This window comes from Danio aesculapii, chromosome 18, assembly GCF_903798145.1.
Source record: "Danio aesculapii chromosome 18, fDanAes4.1, whole genome shotgun sequence".
Classification (NCBI taxonomy): Eukaryota; Metazoa; Chordata; class Actinopteri; order Cypriniformes; family Danionidae; genus Danio; species Danio aesculapii.
Window position 1 is genome coordinate 33,135,546 of NC_079452.1, and position 22,758 is coordinate 33,158,303.

At 34.5% G+C, this 22,758-nt stretch overlaps 1 protein-coding gene across 1 annotated transcript; it reads right to left on the reverse strand.

Annotated features, from left to right (window-relative positions):
• Positions 1-3,630: 3,630 nt before the first annotated feature.
• On the reverse strand, positions 3,631-17,962 carry miox (myo-inositol oxygenase). The gene is made up of 10 exons (XM_056478995.1): positions 17,870-17,962; positions 17,680-17,751; positions 17,520-17,600; positions 14,290-14,452; positions 12,279-12,346; positions 10,763-10,872; positions 8,777-8,844; positions 5,648-5,697; positions 5,432-5,544; positions 3,631-5,305 (listed from the first exon to the last, which is right to left on the reverse strand). Exons 1-10 carry the CDS (start codon positions 17,885-17,887, stop codon positions 5,197-5,199), a joined length of 852 nt encoding a protein of 283 aa, XP_056334970.1. The 5' UTR covers positions 17,888-17,962; the 3' UTR covers positions 3,631-5,196.
• Between the last annotated feature and the right edge of the window lie 4,796 nt (positions 17,963-22,758).

A 22,758-nucleotide genomic window follows, 5' to 3' on the forward strand; every position in this document is an offset into this window, starting at 1 on the left:
TTTTGTTAAAAATAAAAGAAGATATTTAGAAAAATGTAAGAAACCTTTAACCGTTCACTCATAGTAGGAAAAGTGGTAACGCATTATAATAACTACACACTATGAACCATTTATTAGGCATTAGCAAATAGTTTATTCATTATCTGTTAAGCTTTAACTATATTAATAAATGTTAGTAAGCTGTGTATAAATGCAGCTATAGGTACTCTATTCTTGACTTATAAGCACATGTGTAATGTTCTTAATAATTGTGTTTTCAATAAGTATTGATTTAGTATTGCATTATTTTCAAACCAGTTATTTAAGCATAGTTTGAGGGTTTTTAAAATCGTTCAGAATGTGTAAGTAAATGATTAATAAACTAATTAAATTAATGTTTATATATCTTATTATTCAGGTATAAAGTATTGGTTACTATGTATGTTAATAAATGCTTTATGAACTCAACTTCATCAGTTTTGTGACCTAATCTAAAGTGAGGACTATTTAGGCTTTATAAACTCATTCTGAATGATCTTAAAACCCCAACTACTCTTAAATACAAATGATTTGTAAATGATGCAATACTTTATTTAGTAATCAAAAATCAATCAGTCACAAATTATGAAAACACAATTATTAAGCACTTATAAATGCGCTTGTACTGTAAGTCAAGAAAAGAGCATTTCTAGCTGTAGTTATAAACTGCTTACTAACGTCGATTAATGTAGAGTTAATGCTTAACAGATAATGAATTCACTATATGCTAATGCTTAATAAATGATTCATAGTGTGTAGTTATTATAAAGTGTTACTGGAAAAACAAATACTATGGAAGTCGATGGTTACCGGTTTTCAACATTTTTCAAAATATCTTCTTTTGTGTTTAACAGAAAATAGAAAGTCAAACAGGTTTGTGACAACTAAATGTTGAGTAAATGATGACCGAATTTTCAGTTTGGGGTGATCTACTCCTTTAATTCTTTTTAAATGGTTTGCATATTTTGTGATTCACATGTGTTTTACATTTATTTATGGTTGTAAATTGCATTATGGGACTTTGATCTGTGCTCTGTAAAACTTTGACGTTAAAATTAAATTCTGCTGTTTTATTGACATTAATATATTTGAAACAATGTATTGTATAAGAAATAATATATAGAAATTAATTCATAAAAAAAGATAAAATAATAAGAGATATTAATAAAAGCCAATTAGCCAAAGTTTTTCAACATCAGAAGTTGTTGGAGGAGCGATCAAGGTCCCATAATGCAATTCAAAAGCATAAACATGAATCAAAAATTATGCAAATCTGTTAATTGACCTATATCAGAGGTGTCAAACTCAGTCCCTGGAGGGCTGCAGCTCTGCACAGTTTAGTTCCAACCCTCTTTCAACACACCTACCTGTAGGTCTCAAACAAGCCTGAAGGACTCACTTAGTTGGATCAGGTGTGTTTAATTAGGGTTGGAACTAAACCGTGCAGAACTGCGGGCCTCCAGGAACTGAGTTTGACACATGTACCCTATATATAAATTGTTCACAGTGTGGACTTTCTAACACCAGCTCAGGGTAATGACATCTAGCCCACAATATTAGCACTTACACCTTCTCTGTGTCAAAACATTGGCTTTTCTGTTTGCACAGGCGCTTTTTGAGAGACGTAGGCAGTGTAGAGACACATTGATGTATTTCAGCTCAACCAGACAGGCAGAAGGACCAAACTGCAAAAAAGAAAGGTTTTTAAATATCCTTCGATTGCTTTGACAGGCAAAACAAGGTAGGTTACTGTTTTGCTTGCACACTACAATCATATTAACAAAAACCCTTGATGTCTTCCGTCTTCAGACTTGAAATGAATTGTAAAAACACATACTGGACCTCATCATGTAATAAAGTGATGATTGATTGCATAAATTTGACATAAAATTGAATGCTTTATGAATGAAGCCCAGTATGCGCTTTGCCTTACACTATATCAAGAGTATCAAAGAAATATTTTAAATGAACTGAGTATCATCTTGTATATGTGCTGTTATATGATATGAAAGTCTTTATATTGTTTATTGGACTGTAACAGGTTATGGTCTGTGGTCTTTATTGTATTAATGTTTGTGACATCATTAAGCACTGTGATGTCTGTAAAATGTTGCATGTTTATTGTGTTAATATAAGTGAAATGCACACAAACACACACAAAAAACACTCTGCTTTAATGTTTTGTAATATTTTTAATAAACATAGAAAAATATGCACCAGTCTAAGTGCTGCTATTTTCAGAATATTTAACAAAACAGTAATGCTGTTACCCAATATCTCAAGTAAATTAATGTAATGCTCAATATATAAATGAATACACAAGAAGATTTAATTGTTTTTATCAGTTAATCCGAGCTGTAATGTAATGTCTTGGATGATAATAACAATTTCCCTTTGTTTCTTGTTGGACAATAGTTGTGTAAATTGGTTTACTCAATTTATTTAAAAAAAATGAATAATGGTAACACTACAATTAGGTCAGTTAGTTCGTTCCCAATAGGCAGACAACGTCGTGAGACGTTAATATTAGGTTAGATTTAGGTCGTGACGTCAGGTGATAAAAATTCATTATCTAGCCACTGTCTAAGGATAAGGTTATTTTGATGTCTAATAACGACGTCAAATGACGTTGATATTTGGATATGTTGAAAACTGACCAAAATCCAACATCAAGCCAACATTTTAAACGAATGTCATATTGACGTCAAATACTGACATTTATTCCTCAGGTATGGCAACTACAATCCAATATCTGATAGACCTCATAGTGATAATGTCCACACAACATCAAGCTATCATTAAGGCTGATTTATACTGCTCGTATGGTCTGGCGCAGCCTTTGCGCAGTCGCATACCCCTCGCTGTGGTTGGCACCGACGCTCATTCGCTCCTCTCAAAAAATTTAACTACACATCACAACGACATGTAGCGCAAGCTCTCTGATTGGTCGGCTTGGTATCGGTGATGAGCATGGGCGGTGCTGAGAATTGCGAGTCCGATGGAATGAGTGTTTACAAGCATGGAGTCCTGTGAATTAAAGTGAGTACCTTATGATTAAAGTTGTTGCACGTCTGCTGGTTCCCGCTTCTAAATGAGCGAGTTTTAGCTACATGTACGTTTAAGGTAGCATTCAGAAAAAAACAAAACACCCATGAAGAAACTCGACACAGAGGAACATTAAAAGCTTACTGCCAGCTATCGTTTCGATAGTGTTATTGCAGAGGAAAACAAACAGAATGCAGAAGTATAAATCCACGGCTACGTCCAAGGTAGACACCATGGGTCACTCGGTCACTCGACGCAGAAGTATAAACCAGCCTTTAGACGTTGATATTTGGTTGTTTTTTCGGTTTTACATTGGACATTGACATCAGCCTGATGTTGGGTTCTGACATCAACCCGATTTTCACTTCCAAACAAAATACAACGTCAACCTAACGTCATGTTAACATCCTGTGCCTGCTGACTTGGTTCATGTAAAGTATTGATTTACACATTTGTTTACAATCAAAAGTAAGTTCTAATGCAGTTAACCAATATTAACAAATGTAACCATATTGTAAAGTTTAACTAGGATAATGATAAAACACATGCACACAATTTTTTTTTTTTTAATCTCTATGGAAAAATTATTAATAGACCACTTGAAAATTGTCAGTATTTCCATTAAGGACCTCAAATGATGTTGAAATTTGGTTGATTTTAGGTTGTGTTGGAAACTGACCAAATTCCAGCATGTTAAACCAACGTCATATTGATGTTCGATACTGACATTTATTCATCAGGTATGGCAACCAAAATCAAACGTCTGATAGACGTCATATTGGTAACATCCACACATCTTCAAGCTGTAAAATCATTAGATGTTGATTTTAGGTTGGACATTGACGTTGGCCTGAGGTTGGGTTCTGACATCAACTCGATTTTATTTCAAAACAAAATGCAACATCCCTACGACATTGGGGTACAATGTCAGACTGACGTCATGTTCGTGTCCGGTACCTGCTGACTTGGTTCATGTAAAAAATATTGATTTACACATTTTATTACAATCAAAATACGTTCTAATGCAGTTAACTAATATTAACAAATGTAACCATATGGTAAAGTTTTACAAGAATAATGATAAAACACATGCATACAATTTTTTTAATCTCTTGTGGAAAACTAATTAATAGACCACTTGAAAATTGTCAGTATTTCCATTACGACCTCAAATGACGTTGAAATTTGGTTGATTTTAGGTTGGTTTGGAAACTGACCAAATTCCAACATCGAGCCAACATCTTCATATTGATGTCAGATACTGACATTTATTCGTCAGGTTTGGCAAACAAAATCAAACATCTGATAGACGTCATATTGGTAACATCCACACAACATCATTAGACGTTGATATTTGGTTGATTTTTAGGTTGGATGTTGGACATTGATGTTGACCTGAGGTTGGGTTCTGACATCAACTTGATTTTCATTTTCAAACAAAATGCAACGTCCCCATGACGTTGGGGTACGACGTCAATCTGACATCATGTTGGTGTCCTGTACCTGCTGGCTTGGTTCATGTAAAAATATTGATTTACACATTTTATTGCGATCAATGTGTTCTAATGCAATTAACTAATATTAACAAATAGAACTATTTTGTAAAGTTTTACTAGAATAATAATAAAACACATGCATACAATTTTGTTTTAATCACTGTAGAAAAATAATTAAGAGACCACTTGAAAACTTTCAGTATTTTGGATTTAAAAAAATGTTGTGATTTTAGAGCTCCTTATTTTACATTAAATTAAAAAATATGTATTTATATACAGTTTTAGACAGCACAACATCAATGTTTTAACTTTAGAAGTGTTAAAAGCCAATATTTGGTGGAATAAATTTGGACTTTCAATCACAGCAAATGAAAATATTTGTTATTTTGACCAATTATCATTTTCTGAGAAAAACAAATGCTTTAAATTACTAATTATATTTCATTCATTTTGCCTGATAAATCTAGTAAATCTGGAACAAACTGAATTTTCAGTGGTCTTTTAATTTTCATTCAAAACATCTATATAGTGCTAGCCTTTTTTTCAGCAAATCCACATGATTTACGCTATCATTCAGTATTAACAAATGAGTGTGTGTCACTGGAATTAGACACATTCACAGAATTACGGCACACATTTACCACTGCAGTACCCCGGGGCAGTATTTATCAATGAGAGACTGATAATATGGCTTCAGCCTCTCCACGTCTGGTAGTTCAGTGCTCTTGGTGTACAAATCAAACTTGCTGTCGGGGAGGAAAGACAAACAGACACATGTTATTGATCTACGTGCAGAAATGCACAAAAGAGAGGTCAAACAACTGATTAAATGGACACAAATTTGAGCTCTCATTGAGAAACCGGTGACATACTTAAACTCTTTGACCCAGGGCAGCATTTGCTGGTCTTTTTCGTTGCATAAGTGCATATAGTCGTCGTTGGAATGCCAGGGGTAGAAGGAGTGGAAACGGATCATGTAAAGACCCTGTGGAAGACAAAAAAAGTGTGAGAAGTTGGGAGTGATATCTTCTAAAAGCATAAATGTAGGTGTGTTGTGTTTGTTTTGGGGGTGAGATCTGTGCCTTTACCTCCTCAGGTATTGTGCACTTGTTGAACTTCATGACCTGGTATAGATACTCTAGATCAGTGCAAGGAAACAAATCACACATTGTCACTTTAAATACTGTAAATTCTATACCAAAATGGGAAGAATCAATAGGGTGTTGGTAAGATTTGGGAATGTTTTGGGGAAAAAAGAGCTCTCTAATGCTGAATTTGATTAAAGTTGCTGTCAAAATTGCACAGTCAGTGTTATTATATTTTTCAAATTAAGTTTATACTACTTGGCTTTTGAATGCTTGATTCTGATTGGATTAAACAATCTATAATAATAATAATATATTTTATTTAAAGGTGCCTTTCTGGCAACTCAAGGACACCGTACAATAAAACAACAAGAGAAATAATATAAAAATATACCCAGCAATAGTGCAGATACTATTAAGTATTAGAAGCCATCTTAAATAAGTGGGTTTTTAGTCTTGATTTAAATAATGTGAGGGAGTCAATGTTTCTGATGGCAGGTGGTAGTGAGTTCCAAAGCCGGGGAGCAGAGCGGCTGAATGCTCTATTGCCTATAGACGATAGACAAGCAGAGGGAACAGACAAGTGGAGGTAGGAAGAAGATCGCAGGCTGCGAGAAGGAACAGAAATGTGGATGAGGGCTGACAAATATGGAGGGGCGAGATTGTGGTTGGCTTTAAATGTTAGCAGCAAAATTTTGAAATCAATTCGAAAATGAACCGGTAACCAGTGAAGCTGCTGCAGGACCGGGGTGATGTGATGAGAAGAAGGGGTTCTGGTGATGATACGGGCAGCTGAGTTCTGGACCAACTGAGGCTTATGGAGGGATTTGTGAGTGAGACCAAAGAGAAGGGAGTTGCAGTAATCTAAACAAGATGTGACAAGGCTATGGACGAGAACAGCAGTGGTATGAGGGGTAGGAGAAGGGCTGAGTCGATTAATGTTGCGTAGGTGGAAGTAAGCAGATTGGGTGATGTTATTGATGTGAGAAACAAGAGATAGGGTGCTGTCAGGGATGACACCCAGACTCTTAACCTGTTTAGAGGGATAAATGAAACAGTCATCAATAGAAAGAGAAAAGCTGTCAGTTTTGGAGAGTGTTGATTTGGTACCAACAAGCAAAACAGTTTTTGAACTATTTAATTTGAGGGAGCCAAGATTTGATTTCTGCTAAGCAGACTGTAAGGGATGAAGGTGGAAAATAAGAAGAGGGTTTGCCAGAGAGATAGAGCTGGGTGTCATCTGCATAGCAATGAAACTGTATGTTATATTTAGGGAGAATATTACCAAGTGGAAGGAGATAGATGATAAAAAGCAGGGGCCCCAGGATGAGATTTGAACCAGTCAAGTGGGATATTGGTGATGTCAAGAGACGATAGGCTATTGATGAGGGTGCTTTGACAAATAGTGTGGAGGAGAATGAGAATATTAGGCCAGAATACCATAAGTAGGTTGTTAGTGATTTTAATAAGGGCAGTTTCTGTGCTGTGGAGTGGGTGGAAACCGGACTGGAACTATTCATACGGGTTGTTCTGAGATGAGTGGGTTTGGAGTTGTGTTGCTACAATTTTTTTGAGGATTTTGGAAATATATGGTAAATTAGAAATGGGTCATAAATTATTAAAATGATTTCTGGACCAGGGTTTTTGAGTATTGGAGTAATTGCTGCAGTTTTGAAGGAAGCAGGAACAGTTCCAGTGCAAAGAGAAGAGTGAATAATGACTGAAATGAGAGGGATGAGAGAAGGGAGACAGGCTTTAACCAGAACAGTGGGGAGAGGATCTAGATGAGACGAAGATGACTAAAGCCTGTTTCACACTGCAAACGTGAGCAGAACGTAAGTGTTTTTTCAGTGTCTATGTTAACAGATTAAAGCTTTCATACCACACGCAGAAGCAGCGCATCAGAGCGTGGCGTGAGCGTCGCTGAAACAGCAGTGCCGCGATAGTTTTAGTGCTAGGTCTATTTTTGCCACGCTGCTCTTGCTCAATTAAAGTGACAGTGCATTGATAATGACCAAAACACATTGAATGACAGTAAAGTAGCAATTTCACCTATCGATGCATCGATAATATCCACTGATTTATATATAGTCAATCAAATGAACTTAAACGATTAAGAACTGCAACAAACATTTATTTAGGCCCAAACTACAAAACCAAATGTAAAACAATTTTAGTATCTGTTTTGCTAAAGTTGCACACTAGTGTTGCAGGAGAGGGGAAATAGAAGTGGCTGCTTTAAGACTGTTATTTACGGGAGTTGTAGTCCATAGCAAAGTGTATTGTGTGTAGTGTAGTTCGACACTCATGCTGGAGGATGTGAGCTCGCTGTGTGCTGTGCAGTTGAAGTAGAGGAAGAACGTTTTATTCGGCTTTGTTTTATGTTCACTGAAGTTATTCCACCTGGGAGCTGTTTACACTGTGAACCTGACAACACGGAAATAAGTAAAAGAAGGGCATGCATTGATTACTTTTGTCCGTCTCTTCCTTTGCACGAGCATGAATTAACGAGCTGTTACTCTGCCGCTGGACATCGCTAAAGCAGAGAAAGTAACAGTAGTTTGATCATGTGTAAATATCGTTATAACTAGGTCTACAACATCCTGACAATCAAACATTAATCTCCATATGCGCTGCTCACGCTCTGCTTTCGCTTGCGGTGTGAAACAGGCGTTAGATTTGGAAATACTGTACTTGCACTATGGTAACCATTTTATAAGCAGAATAATTCACTCGGGCTGTTGAATTATAAGAAAATAATGCCACATAACCACCTCGGGGGCAAATTATCTTTTAATAAGCTCAACGGCACGTTGTGAATTATTTCACACACACACACACACACACACACACACACACACACACACACTCATACACTTTGGCCAATTTTGTTAATTTGGTTAATTTGGACTGTGGGGGAAACTGGAGCACCCAAAGGAAACCCACGCCAACACGGGGAGAACATGCAAACTCCACACAGAAATGCCAACTAGCTGTGTTGGGACTCAAACCAGACAGTGCTAACCACTGAGTCACCGTGTTGCTACTTCCCTTAATTTTACTGACCCAAACGTTCAAGACATTCATAAAACATTCAGAGGTAATGTCCTAATGATTACCAGAATCACTCACCATCATGTCCCCAAGACATTAGCACCTTATCAAGGCCACATTGTGGTTCATAAATCCCAAATTCTGTGCTGCAATGAGAGAAACATCTTTCATTATCAGGTGTAGACTCTTAAATCTAGCTGAATGTTTTTTGAGAATTGATCGAGTATCGCCAAACTTTAAAAAATATTCATGTTTTTTTATATTTAGACTACCTGACAGAAGTCCTGTCACCTATCCAAGTTTTAGGAACAACAAATAATAACTTGACTTCTAGTTGATCATTTGGTATCAGAAGAGGCTTATATGAAAGGCAAATGCCTCTAGATTACCTTTATTTGACCAAAATAAAATGATCATACTTTGATTTTTAATTATTTAATTAGGACAGTAAGGTCTGACTTGGCTTAGACAAAAGTCTTGTCACTTAACAGAAATAATGTACAGTATAGAATATAAAGTCATGGTGCAGTGGAAACAGAATGAACATTGTGCATGACTCCCATGAGCTTGGAGGACTGCATCCATACATCTGTGCAATGACTCAAATCACTTATTAATAAAGTCATCTGGAATGGTAAAGAAAGCGTTCTTGCAGGTCTGAGTTTATCAAGATTCTTTGGATTCATCTTTAATGCCTTCCCCTTTAATTTACCCCGGACATGCTCAATAATGTTCATACCTGATGACTGGGCTGGCTAGTCCTGTAGTACCTTGACCTTCTTTGCTTTCAGTACTTTGATCTGGAGGCTGAAGTATGAAGAATTTGCCCTCTCCTGTGGTTTGTAATGTAATGGGCAGCAAAAATGTCTTGATACCTCAGGCTGTTGATGTTGCCATCCACTCTGCAGATCTCTCGCACACCCTTATACTGAATGTAACCCAAAACCATGATTTTTCCTTCACCAAACTTGACTGATTTCTTTGAGAATCTTGGGTCCATGCGGGTTTCAATAGGTCTTCTGCAGTATTTGTGATGATTGAGATACAGGTCAACAGATGATTCATCAGAAAAATCTACCTTCTGCCACTTTTCCAAATGATCAACTAAGTCAAGTTATTATTTGTTGCTCTTACAACTGGGATGCACAACAAGACTTTTGTCAGGTAGTGTATTTATTATCTAACACCCCAATGATTTTTACCATGAATAAGCACAGATGGTCCTCTGATTTTATTTAAATATTGTCATTTTTCAAAAAATTGTTGTCGAGTCAAAATCTGAGCTAAAATTGTGCAGTTTGGCTTAAAGTACAATAAAAGGCTTATTGAGTAGCATGAACATTCTTCAAAACATCTTATTTTGTGTTTCATGTAAAAAAAATCAGTCACACATGAAGCTATTATTATTCTTTTACCATGTTATAATAGTTTCTGCCAGCATCAGGAAAAGGCTGGTTATTGTGAATCCAAAATATAAAAAATTCTTCTTTTTAAGTAAATTATGATTATTAGAATATAAAAAAAAAACTTAAACTTAAAATAAAAATTACAATAATACTTACAGGTAATTGTAATAAAAATAGGCAAACAGAAATAAATCAATGATCAAACTGAAATGAAAGAAAAATAAAAAATAAAAACAAAAATATAATATTAAACCAAACAAAATCACTTAAAGAGATTCAAAAATAAACCATTATGAGTTTATTTCATCTGTTAAACACAAAATAATACATTTCAAAAAAGATAACCATTGACTTCTACAATGGAAGTCAATGGTTACAGGTTTTCAGCTTTCTTCAAAACATCTTCTTTATTATTCAACAGAGGAAAGAAACTCATAAGGGATTGGAACCACTTGAGTAAGAATAAATAGTGAGTCATTTAAAAAAATTTTGATGTGACCAACCCTTTAAAAGAATAATTCAAAGTTAAATAAAATGATCTTTTAAATCAGAATTATCTCTCTATTTTTACAATAGTATACTGGTGTAGCATTTCTAAATAAGTACACTGATATTTTCACTGAAACAGTTGTGTTTTGTTAATGGTGTGGTGCTGTACTTGAGTGCAGGGTTCTTTTCATCTGGATTGCCTTCAAATGTCGAGTCTCTGAACACTATTGAATTCTGGAACTTGCATCCCACTGGGTATGTGTCTCCAACTACAGCCCACTGAAACAGGGTGTTGCATATAATTAGAGCTGCACAATATATATCGTTTCAGCATCAATATAGCAATGTGTGCATCTACAATAGTCACAGTGCAGAATCTTAATGTGGAGTCAGGATAATAGTTGACCACGAGCCACACGCTGTAAAAAATATCCGTGAATTAGTGTTTTTTTGTATTTTGTGATTCGTGTTTTTATTTTCCCACATGTATTTATGATTTTGATTTGCATTATGGAACCTTGATATTTCTTCCAACAACTTTTAACCTTGAAACATTAGGAAAAAGTGACTTTTAGTAACATTTTTAATAGTTTAAAGTGATATATCATCTGGTTTGGTGTTGTATATTATGGTACAAAAACCTTGTAATAAACTGCCAGCACATTTCCTGTTTTTTACAGACTTATTTCTCTATATATTATGCCTTATGCATTATATTATTATATCAAACAACTAAAATGTCAATAAAAGTCACTGTAGAGTTGAATTTTACAACATCAAAAGTGGACAGAGCAGAGATCAAGGTCCCATAATGGAATTTACAACCGTAAATAAAGCACTTTTAAATCACAAAATACAGAAACTGTTAGTTAACAGATATTTTTTACAGTGCAGTTGAAAAACACTTTGCTGTAACTCCACAAATTTAACAAAAAGTTTATTATTTCCGTGTGTCTTGAAGGCCTGTGACTGTGTAAGCATTTCAGGCCACTTTAAAGCATTCAAGCACAGAAAAAGGAATTGTATTTATGCATATATACGATGAAGACTATACAGTGTAATTTAACAGCTGATAATTCAATTTATGTAACTCTCGATTCTTGTAGACTCCCAGAAAACACAATAGAGCACTGTTTATTTCAAGAGAGAGAACCCTGAGCTCGGAAATAATTGAGTCCAGGGCTCCCGCCTGGTCATTTAGCATTGAAACGGGGTCTGAGATCAGGTAGGTCTCTAGAACTCCCCCTCGTAAAGATGGGAAAGGTGGAGATGGGGTGGACAGGGGCATTCTTCAAAAAACGAAGACAAGGGAAGTAAGGAGAAATGGGCTATTTATTGTTGGCTTGGATTCAACTGATTGGTTTATCGATGATTACAAATAAGAGACCAGCCGTGATTAATCATAGCACGTGCTCCTCTCAAAATTAATTTATAAAACTTCACTTATTGTCTTTGCTACTGTATTTATCAATGCTTGCGATTGGTTTATTATACTTTATGCATATGTACTGGCCTACAGATAGAGCCATTCAACTCCTCTGGTGAAATTATTGCAATATGTATCGCAGAAAGATAAAATACCGCATAGTCAATTTTTTTTCAAATATTATGCTGCCCTACATACCCATGTAACCCATGAGACCACTGACAGCTTATTAGACTGATTGGCTGCATTTATCTCTCACCTGCGGCTCGCCGTACAATGCCATGACCTTTCCAACATCATGGATCAGACCAACAAGCTGAAACCAGTCTGGAAACAGATGAAAATGAGAGATTCCATTTTAAATTTATTAGCTTTTTTTGGATTTAAAAATTATTATTATTATTATTATTATTATTTAGTTTACAATATATTTATTCGTTTTTCAGTTTGCATGTTATTGCAGGGTACACAGTATATAACAATCATGTAACTACAGCAAACATTTTACATCCCAATGTCCTTCCAATCATCCCATCCCCAATCAAAATGATATAGAAAAAGTATAAAAAATATATATTAATAATAACATTAAAATAAGAATAATGCATTTATTCATTAATTTTCTTTTCGGCTTAGTCCCTTTATTAATCCAGGGTCGCCACAGCGGAATGAACCACCAAAGTAAGAATGAATGAATGATAATGAATATATATATATATTCTAGACATCTTCAAAAACATTGTGCTTTCTTTTGACAAAGTATGTGATCTTTTCCTCCCTATGAAAAGTGGACGGAAAGCAGCACCTCATTTGCATTTAAAGAAACACACACAAAGATGTTTTTGTCTCCAGCCAAAACAGACCATTTAGAGTGTGATATATTAAATGATCAACGATTTGACAATGTTTTTGGTTCCTTTTCTGGACTTTAACCCGTGTGTGCTGTTGGGGATGTTTTCATCCACTCTGAGGTGATTTTGAGTCTTAATTTGGCCACAACTTTCACTGTGTTTCTACAAATGGGATGATTTTTGAGGACAAATCTTATTTTGACACATATTTTGGGAAAATACTTTGAAATTTTTTTAAAAACTCATCAATACACTCTGGGCAATTGACTTGCATTAAAATGTCATTTTTTTATTGTAAAGCCACGACACCATATAATCATGTATTCTTGATTGGTTTTTCCTGTTGGGAAGAGGTAAAATTAGCCATTTTTACTGTTGATCAACAATTGCAGTGATAAAAAAGCAAAGTTTCTGGATTTTTTTATGGCGTAATAGAAGTCAATGAGGTAAAAACAGTCACAAACATAACAAAAGGGTAAGTAAGTAGGTAAGTAATGTGTATTTATATAGCGCATCGTGTATGCCCATACACCCAAAGTGCTTCACAGTCATGAGGGGGTTCTCCACATCACCACCAGTGTGCAGCTCCACTTGGATGATGCGACAGCAGCCACAGGACAATGGCGCCAGTGCGCTCAACACACACCAGCTATAGGTGGAGTGGATAGAGCCAGTCTGGTGGATGGGAATGATTGGGAGGCCATGATGCGTAAGGGTTGAAGCAGGGAATTTGGCCAGGATACCAGGGTTATACCCCTACTCTTTACAAGAAGTGTCAAAGGATTTTTAATGAAATGATTAACGTGTCATCCGAAAGATGGCGGTCACTGACAGTATAGTGTCCCCTTCACTTTACTGGGGCATTAGGACTCACACAGACCATAGGTTGAGTGCCCCCTGCTGGCCTCTCTAACCCCACTTCCAACAGCAACCTAGTTTTCCCATGTGGTCTCCCATCCAGGTACTGACTCAGCCCTGCTTAGCTTAAGTGAGTAACCGGTCTTGGGCTGCAGGGTGATATGGCTGTGGGGAAGGGTAGCAAATTTGAACAGTACACAGGGGTTAAACATAAAGAGAGGTCTGCCATTACGTCTAAAACATCTTCATTTTTGTTCTGAAGATAAATGAAGGTTGAAACAACACAAGGGTGAGTAATTAAAAACAGAATCTTCTTTAAGCTGAGTTTTTCTTTACATTATGGGGTCACCTGAGACTTTAATTATTAATTATTATTAAGTATTAATTAATAATAGATAATAGAAGCCTCATTTAGTTTTGTTTTTTAGAGAATGACCTTTACAGCTCTGCATTGATCAGAAAGTTGAGAAAAACAGCTTGAGGTTGGTGTTTGTGTAAAAGCTTGTGTTATCTTGAGCACGTCGAGTGCCTCTTGTGATCTTTGTCCTGCTGTTGGCTCACCTTTATCAGGATGCTCTCTGCGGATTCCCTCGGCCGTCTGAAACGCATGGAAGGAGTTGGGGAAGTCAACATCGGGGTCGGATTCATCCACCAGCTCGTCCAGGGAGTCGATGCTGTCCATCATGGACAAGCTGAAGTGACTGCAGTTCGACCACACCTGGTGCTGGAGGTCAAAGGTCAGAGGTCATCTTTATGTACGCAGGTATTTTAGTTTAACTCCAGTAGAGAAACGCAGCGTTCAGATTTATTTATTGATTTACATTTATTGATTACATTTATTGATAAAATTTATCTAAATAACAACAAACAAGCTAAAAAGTAAATAAAAATAAAGCCATAGACAAAAAAACACTGACAGAGCAATAAAAAAGCCTTAATATTGTATTTACAGAAGTGACATTTATTTATGAATTCTTTGCATAATTATTATATTAATTTATTATTAAATAAATTAAAATGGAAAATTTTATTATGAATGTATTTTTATTTGTGTTGATTTAATAGTATATATTATGTTTTTAGGTTATTAGATTATTTATTTGCTATTTTGTTTCAATTTGATTTGTATCAAAGGTGCTGTAAGTTTTTGACTTTTCTAAAACATAAAAATACCATAATATGTTTGCAGATATTTCAGAAACATGCCAAGTGAACATTCTTGTTTATCTGAAAAACAATGCTGAAGTCAGATATTCTGCTTTGAAAATGTGCCATACGTGCCGGAACGCTGTCTTTGTTTTGGTCCCTTTAACCCGCCTAATGCCTGTTTAGCCAATTATATTTCAGCACTCCGGGTTGCCTTGATGGAATACAGGGCATTTCATTCATTCATTTAGAAAGCCTTTCAAAGCATGCGTCTGTGACTGAAATGCGACATCTGGTGGTCAGTAGCAGACTCCGAAATGAGATGCGAATTCAGAGTTCCACATGAGGTTATTAATTAGCAAATAATATAAATATTACGAGCGTAAACATTAGATGAGCAGGTTACATTGTAACCCCGTGTCCTAACAACACGCTACGTGACGAGATTTGCAGTGATGAGCAATCTGGTGACGAAACACGACAGAAATTTAAATACAGCCATTCAGATACACAGAATAGTGCACTCACTGCACTCCAACGAAATGGTCAGGTTCATGTTCTAGTTAATACATATTAAACCTCTTTAATATTATTATATGTACATTTCAAATGTATAGTTCTAAAGTTCCATTTGAAATGGTTTATTTAATTTTCAAGATCTGAGGTAAACTATCTGCTGCTGCTTTCAGTATATGGCAATAAATGTCATGTAAAATGGCTTTTAAACTCACATTGTTAGCATTTAACTCTGAATAAAGCACATGAGGTGTACTATACCTGAGGTAAACATCTCTGAACATTTTCACCTGTGAGAAATAGAAGCTGTTTCTAATATATAAATTTCATGTGTTGGTTAGAACAGAAAATAATTTTTATATGAAAAATATTTCTTGGCACTTTTGCATGCCATTGTTTTTGTATGGAACACGATTTAAATCAGCCTTTAGACTCCGCAGTCAGGCTGTTGATGTCGTCAATCTGGCAACCTGCGTTTGCTTGTGTTTTGAACCAGGCGTGCAATACCTAGTTCAACCACTGGGTGTCAAACTTACATACTGCACCTTTAATTGTTATATATTGAATTAGATTTTTTTTAAGTGAATGTGCTTTTATGCGATTTTTATTTTATTTTTTATTTATTTTATTTTTTTAATTATTATTATTATTTTATTTTATTTTTTATTTAAACTTTATCCAATTTCACACAGTGATACCGGTTAATATCCAGAAAATTACTGGAATGACTTTACCGGTAAATTCATAAAAAAGGTGTTCACACAGGCAAGGACGTTCCGGAATTTTTCGGGAAAAGACCGTTCACGCATCCATTCCAAAATACCGGTGAATTCTGAAATCATTAACCCGAAATGACCTATAAACGGCTGCGCTTGTATTAGTAAACATAGAAGAGGTCGGGCTTTTGTTGGTGGTTGATGGTAACGTTACATACTATGTGTGTGTGTGTGTGTGCTCACTGGCTGTTTTACGTGCACACGCGTCAAGCAACTGAAGCAGAGCTTGAATGTAAACAAACAGCGGTTTATCATAAGCATTTTATCAATAATTTTTTACACAGTTGGCATTAAGAAGGAACATTAGAAAATAGGCATTAAGGAACACTGAAACATTATCTTATCAACATCGAGCAGCTAAATGTGTCTGGAAAAAACATTCAAAGGCTTTTATTTTCATAAACAGCGCAGATGTGAATGCGTTTGAATGCTGTGATTGGCTGGGATAGATGTCTCACGTCAGCGTATTCTAGACGTGAATGCACTCTTTCCAGCAATTTTCCTTCTGTGTTCGCACAGAGCAGCATTCCGGCAAATTACCGGTAATGTTACAACTTCTCTTGCCGGAAAATTGGTGGAACAAATTTACAAAAAGGGCCTGTTCACACATGATCCCTTTCCGGAAAATTGCAGGTAATTTTTCAGAAAGGTCTGCATGTGTAAAAGGGGATTTTGACTTGATGTCATGTTTATTTGCTTTCATGTTATTTCATTGTGTTTATATAATTTAATATTTCATTTTTATTTGTATTTCAGGAGGAATAAAACAAAATGAAAAAAGTCACAAAAATAAGTCACGATATATAGCCTATATATATTTATATATAAAAAGTGCATAGTATGAAACTAACACATCTCATCATGTTAAATAAATGGATATATAATAGGGCTGCACAATATATCATTTGAGCATTGATATGTGTATCCGCAAAAGTCACATCGCAGGATTAGATTATTTATTAAAGATCATTATATTTAAACAATTTCTACAATGATGACCATGTTATTTTACATTAGTTGAATTTCTGTACCTGAATACTGTTAGACTACCGTTAAAAACCATCAAGCACTGATTTGCTCATTTTTATTTGACTTTTATCTTTGCTCTGTTGTGTTTATATACACTTGTAATTCATCATAATTTACGCAAAGCACTACATAGACAAGATTTGATCATTCTAATCTGTCTAAATGAATGTTATCTTTCCAAACGGTTGTTCAAATCATCTGGTGAAATATTTATGTCGTAATGTGTATAACAGAGAAAAAAATATATCGCAATATCATATTTTTCCAGCATCGTGCAGCCCTATTATATAATAATTTCTATACGTACAGCAATGAAGTACCAACCTTCTGCTTGACAAAGTCCAGCGTTTGGTGTGTGTGCATCAGCTTGTATGTGTTTAACACACGGTCAAACAGATCTCCTTTCTGAATTACACAAGTACACATAAAGATAAAAATACAACCATGAATTATAATATGCAAATTTCAAAAGTTCTAATTTCACCTCAAAGTTCCTGAATTCAGTTTTGTCTTTCTCGTGACATTCAGGTCGATATGCCAAAGAGGGGTCAGGACCCTGAGAGTAAAACAAATAAATGAATGTGTAAGAAAACTGGCTAAATAGACTCCACCATTGAATAAAAGGATTGTGAAACATGTAAGTAATGTAAAAGAAATGAATGTGAGGTACATACCATGTTTACCACCCTCATGTTGAGCTGTGCTTCAGTGTGATTGATGATGTTGTGTGTTTTGTGTCTGTCAGCACTCAGAGTTTATCAATGGTGCTTATATGAGCTCTCTGAACTGTAGTCTGCATTACTAGTAACTCTTTAACTTTCCCCAGTTTACTTTCTCTCTCAGGATTCCAGGGGTCCATCAGACATATTGTGACCCAAATACAGCAGTCTGGTTCAGAACAGTTCATTTTGCTCATTTAAAAAAAATATATATATATAGTTGACGTCAGAATTATTAGCCCCCATTTTGATTTTTTTTCTTTTTTCTTTTTTAAATATTTTCCAAATGATGTTTAACAGAGCAAGGAAATTTTCACAGTATGTCTGATAATATTTTTTCTTCTGGAGAAAGTCTTGTTTGTTTTATTTCGGCTAGAATAAAAGTAAATTTTTTTAAAAACCATTTTAAGGTCAACATTATTAGCCCCTTTAAGCTATTTTTGATAGTCTATAGAACAAACCATCATTATACAATAACTTGCCTAATTAATATAATTAACCTAGTTTAGTTAACCTTTAAATGTCACTTTAAGCTGTATAGAAGTGTCTTAAAAATATCTAGTCAAATATTATTTACTGTCATCATGGCAAAGATAAAATAAATCAGTTATTAGAAATGATTATTAAAACTATTATGTTCAGAAATGTGCTGATAAAATCTCTCAACAGAAATTGGGGGAAAAAATAAACAGGGGGGCTAATAATTCTGACTTCAACTGTGTGTGTGTGTGTGTGTGTGTGTATATATATGTGTGTGTATATATATATATAAATGTGTGTATATGTATATATATATATAAATGTGTATATATATATATATATATATATATATATATATAAATGTATATATATATATATATATATATATATATATATATATATATATATATATATATATATATATACACACATTTATATATATATATATATATATATATATATATATATATATATATATATATATATATATATATATATATATATATATATATACACATTTATTTATATATATATATATATATATATATATATATATAAGTATATATACTACATATGCAGAGCAGCATGGTGTCGCAGTGGCACAATCACCTCACAGCAAGAAGGTTGCTGTTTCGAATCCCGGCTGTGTTGCTGTGTTCTCCCCGTGTTGGGTTGGGATTTTTCCGAGTGCTCTGGTTGACATGGTCCAAAGACATGGTATAGGTGAATTGGGTAAGCTAAAATTTATCTGTAGTGTACACGTGTGAATGAGTGTGTATGAGTGTTTCCCAGTGATGGGTTGCAGCTGGGAGGGCATCCGTTGCTTAAAACACATGGTGGTTCATTCCGCTGTGGCAACCCCTAATAAATAAAGGGGTCTAAACTAAACCGAAAAGGAATGAATGAACTATTTGTGCATATTTTAACTTTCATTTGTGTTGATTTCTGTACTGTATAGAATATTTAGCTCATTTCTAAAATGATATTTTGTTAAGAGTACATTTTTAATCAGTTAGTATTTTCTTTGTCAGTGTTTGTTTGATCTGTTTTACATTTGGCTTTTGTTTTAATGAATTTTAATACGGTTTTTAGCCTCAGTAAGCAGAAATCAAAGTAAAAAAATATTTTTTATAATTATTTTTAGGGGTTTTCACCTTTAATGTACAGGACAGTAGAGAGTATTGACAGGAAAGCATGGGGAGCAGAGAGGGAAAAGATCGACATAGGACCATGAGGTGGGGATTGAACTCGGGTCGCCGTGAGCACCGGAGTGCATGTGTCAACACACTAACCACTACACCACTGGCGCCGACTAATTAGTTTATTTTTTTTACTTAAAAAGAAATTTAATCTTCTGTAAAAATTTATATTTTTCTTTATCCAGTACTAATCCTAATGTTGCTTTAAGATAATACTGTATTGTATCATACTGTACTGCATATTTTGAGGGCGGCATGGTGGCTTAGTTGTTAGCACTGTCGTCTCACAGCAAGAAAGTCACTGGTTCGAGTTCCGGCTGGACCATGTTCTCTCTGTGTTGGCGTGGGTTTCCTCTGGGTCCTGCGATTTCCCCCACAGTCCAAAAATATGCGATATAGGTGAATTGTGTAAACAAAATTGTCATGTCAAAAAATTGTCAAAAAAGTGTATGGGTGTGTGTGAATGACAGTGAATGGGTTGCAGTTGGAAGTGCATCTGCTGCGTAAAACACTTGGCGGAATAGTTGGCGGTTCATTCCGCTGTGGCGACCCCTAATAAATAAAATGACTAATCCGAGGGGAAAATGAATGAATGAATGAATATTTGGTTTATTTCTAGAAAATGTCTTTTGTAAATCTAAATTAAAAAATATATATATATTTTATTATAAATATAAACATTTTATTTTATTTTATTATTATGTAGTTTTTAAATCTGGCTTTTGTTTTGGTTTTCTATTTAGTTTTAAATTGAAATTTAATTGAAATTTAAGTGGATCATCTCCAGAACATTTAGAGATCGTGATAACAGTGATTCTGCATTAGATTGTTCCTGAATTCAGAGCCTTCTGTCAGTCGCTGTGTAGTGTGTTGAGGGGAATTATCCGTATTTGTTTGTCTGAACTGAGCTAATGTAAAGACTAGTGTTTGTGTACAGTAAGATACACCCCTGATTTCGATTGGTCAGTAGTTTGTGGGTGAGTCTCTGATGTAAAGTATTAAGTCACAAAGGCTGAGGACACTGATAAAAGAAAAAGCAAACAGATAAAATGCAATATTGAGGCATACTTTTATGTTGTTTGACACATCATGCAATTCTGGAGATCTAAAACTCTTTCTAATTAAACATTATTATCTTTAAATGTTACAGTTATTCCCCATTAGTAGATACTATAACTATACCATAAAGTACCTTTTTTCTATTGACAGACATTCAATATACAGCTCTGGGTAGAATTATTGACACCCTTAGTAAATACGAGCAAAGAATGCTGAAAATGACTGTTTTATAGGAGAAAACCTACTAAAAACTTTATCATGACACACAGTTGAAGTCAGAATGATTCGCCCTTCTGTAAATTAGTTTTTCTTTTTCAAATATTTCCCAAATGATGTTTAACAGAGCAAGGAATTTTTCACAGTATTTCCTATAATATTTTTTCTTATGGAGAAAGTCTTATTTGTTTTATTTCAGCTAGAATAAAGGCAGTTTTTAATTGTTTGAGATATAAATTAATAAATAAAATACATTTATAAATAAATTTGATATAATCCGTGAGTCTCTGTGATCATTTATCTATATAAAAATGTCAGTCTAAATCCAGCAGATGGCAGTCTAATCTAATCTATGCTTGCATTCAGAATAAAAGTAATAACCACGAGAATAAAATGAGGAAGTTAGTCAAACTGTACAGTGTTTAACATTAAAAAGTCCACAAATGACCTGCTAATTAATACATTTATTTAACAAGTTTGTATTGATCAAAAACAATAGGAATACACCTTTATTATCTGACAAAAGATGTTTATTTTTGAAAAATTCTTAAAATACTAAGTTTTTACAAATCTGGCCCATCAATGAATCAAACGTTTAGTGTAACTTTTATATTAAGTGGTTTTAACTACTAGGTACTAAAAAATAAGTACAATCCACTGTATTTATTGTGCTTATACTGTATTGCACAAGATTAGTGACAGGTTTGGTGGTATGGGTAGGTTAAAGTGTATAACAGATGGTCAGATGGTGTAATTAATAATGTAATTAATTACAGAAATTAATTAGGAATGTATTTGCATACAGATTTTTATCTTAAATGACAATGTAAGTACTTGCATATTAGGTGCATCGTACCAAATGATTCATTTGAATGTAAGTACATCGTAATTAAGGGTACTTATTATTATTATTATTATTATTATTATTATTATTATTATTATTATTATTATTATTATTATTATATGGTATCATTATTAAATATTGTAACACTTTATTTTGATGGTCCATTTGAGTATTGACTGTCTGCTTAATATCTGTTGATACCGCTCCTTCAACAGACATTTAACTGACTATAAGAAACTTTGCAAGTACATGTCAACTTACACTAACCCCAACCCCAACCTAACAGTCTACTTATAATCTAATGAGAATTAGTTGGCATGTAGATGCAATGTAACAAATGTACCATCAAAATAAAGTGTGACTTTATATCCCTGTTGCTCAGTTAATGTTCTTGTTGCATTTAATTGATTTGACCACAGTTTCATTTTTAAGAAGGTACTTTAGATCACTACTGATAATGTCTGACTGATGTCACTGTGACATTAATGGTCACAGTGATCTGTGTATCACAGTGTGTGTCTATATCTTTGCTTATAAAGAAAGAAAAACGAGAAAGCTTTTGCATTTGTTGTGTTTATTGACACATTCAAAATATCCCACAGTGACACATAACCACAAATATTAAATCATTAGACAGCATTTATTTACACCTCAAAAACATACAATTAAATACTGTATATAGCATCTCCTCAATTCAATTCAATGACGTTAAAGAAAGCGATCAATCGTGTTGCTTTTATTAAAGTGCTTTATGTTTATTAGTAACACTTGACCTATATGTGAACATAGCAGACATTCCACCTCTGTGACGATCTGGGACAGTGTTTGTGTTTCAAGTCATCGTCCATGTTTTATTGTATTTGTGTTTGTGATTTCATGCTGTAGAGACTGGCGTGTGCAACATACGTACAAGATCAGACAGTGTTGAACGTTTTGAAGCTTTATGGATGAAGTCTTGACGTCTTAAAAGTTTCAATGGAAATATACAGTGCTCTTGAAAGGCATGCAGACACTTCAAGTAGATGTGTGTGATATTCTAAATGAAA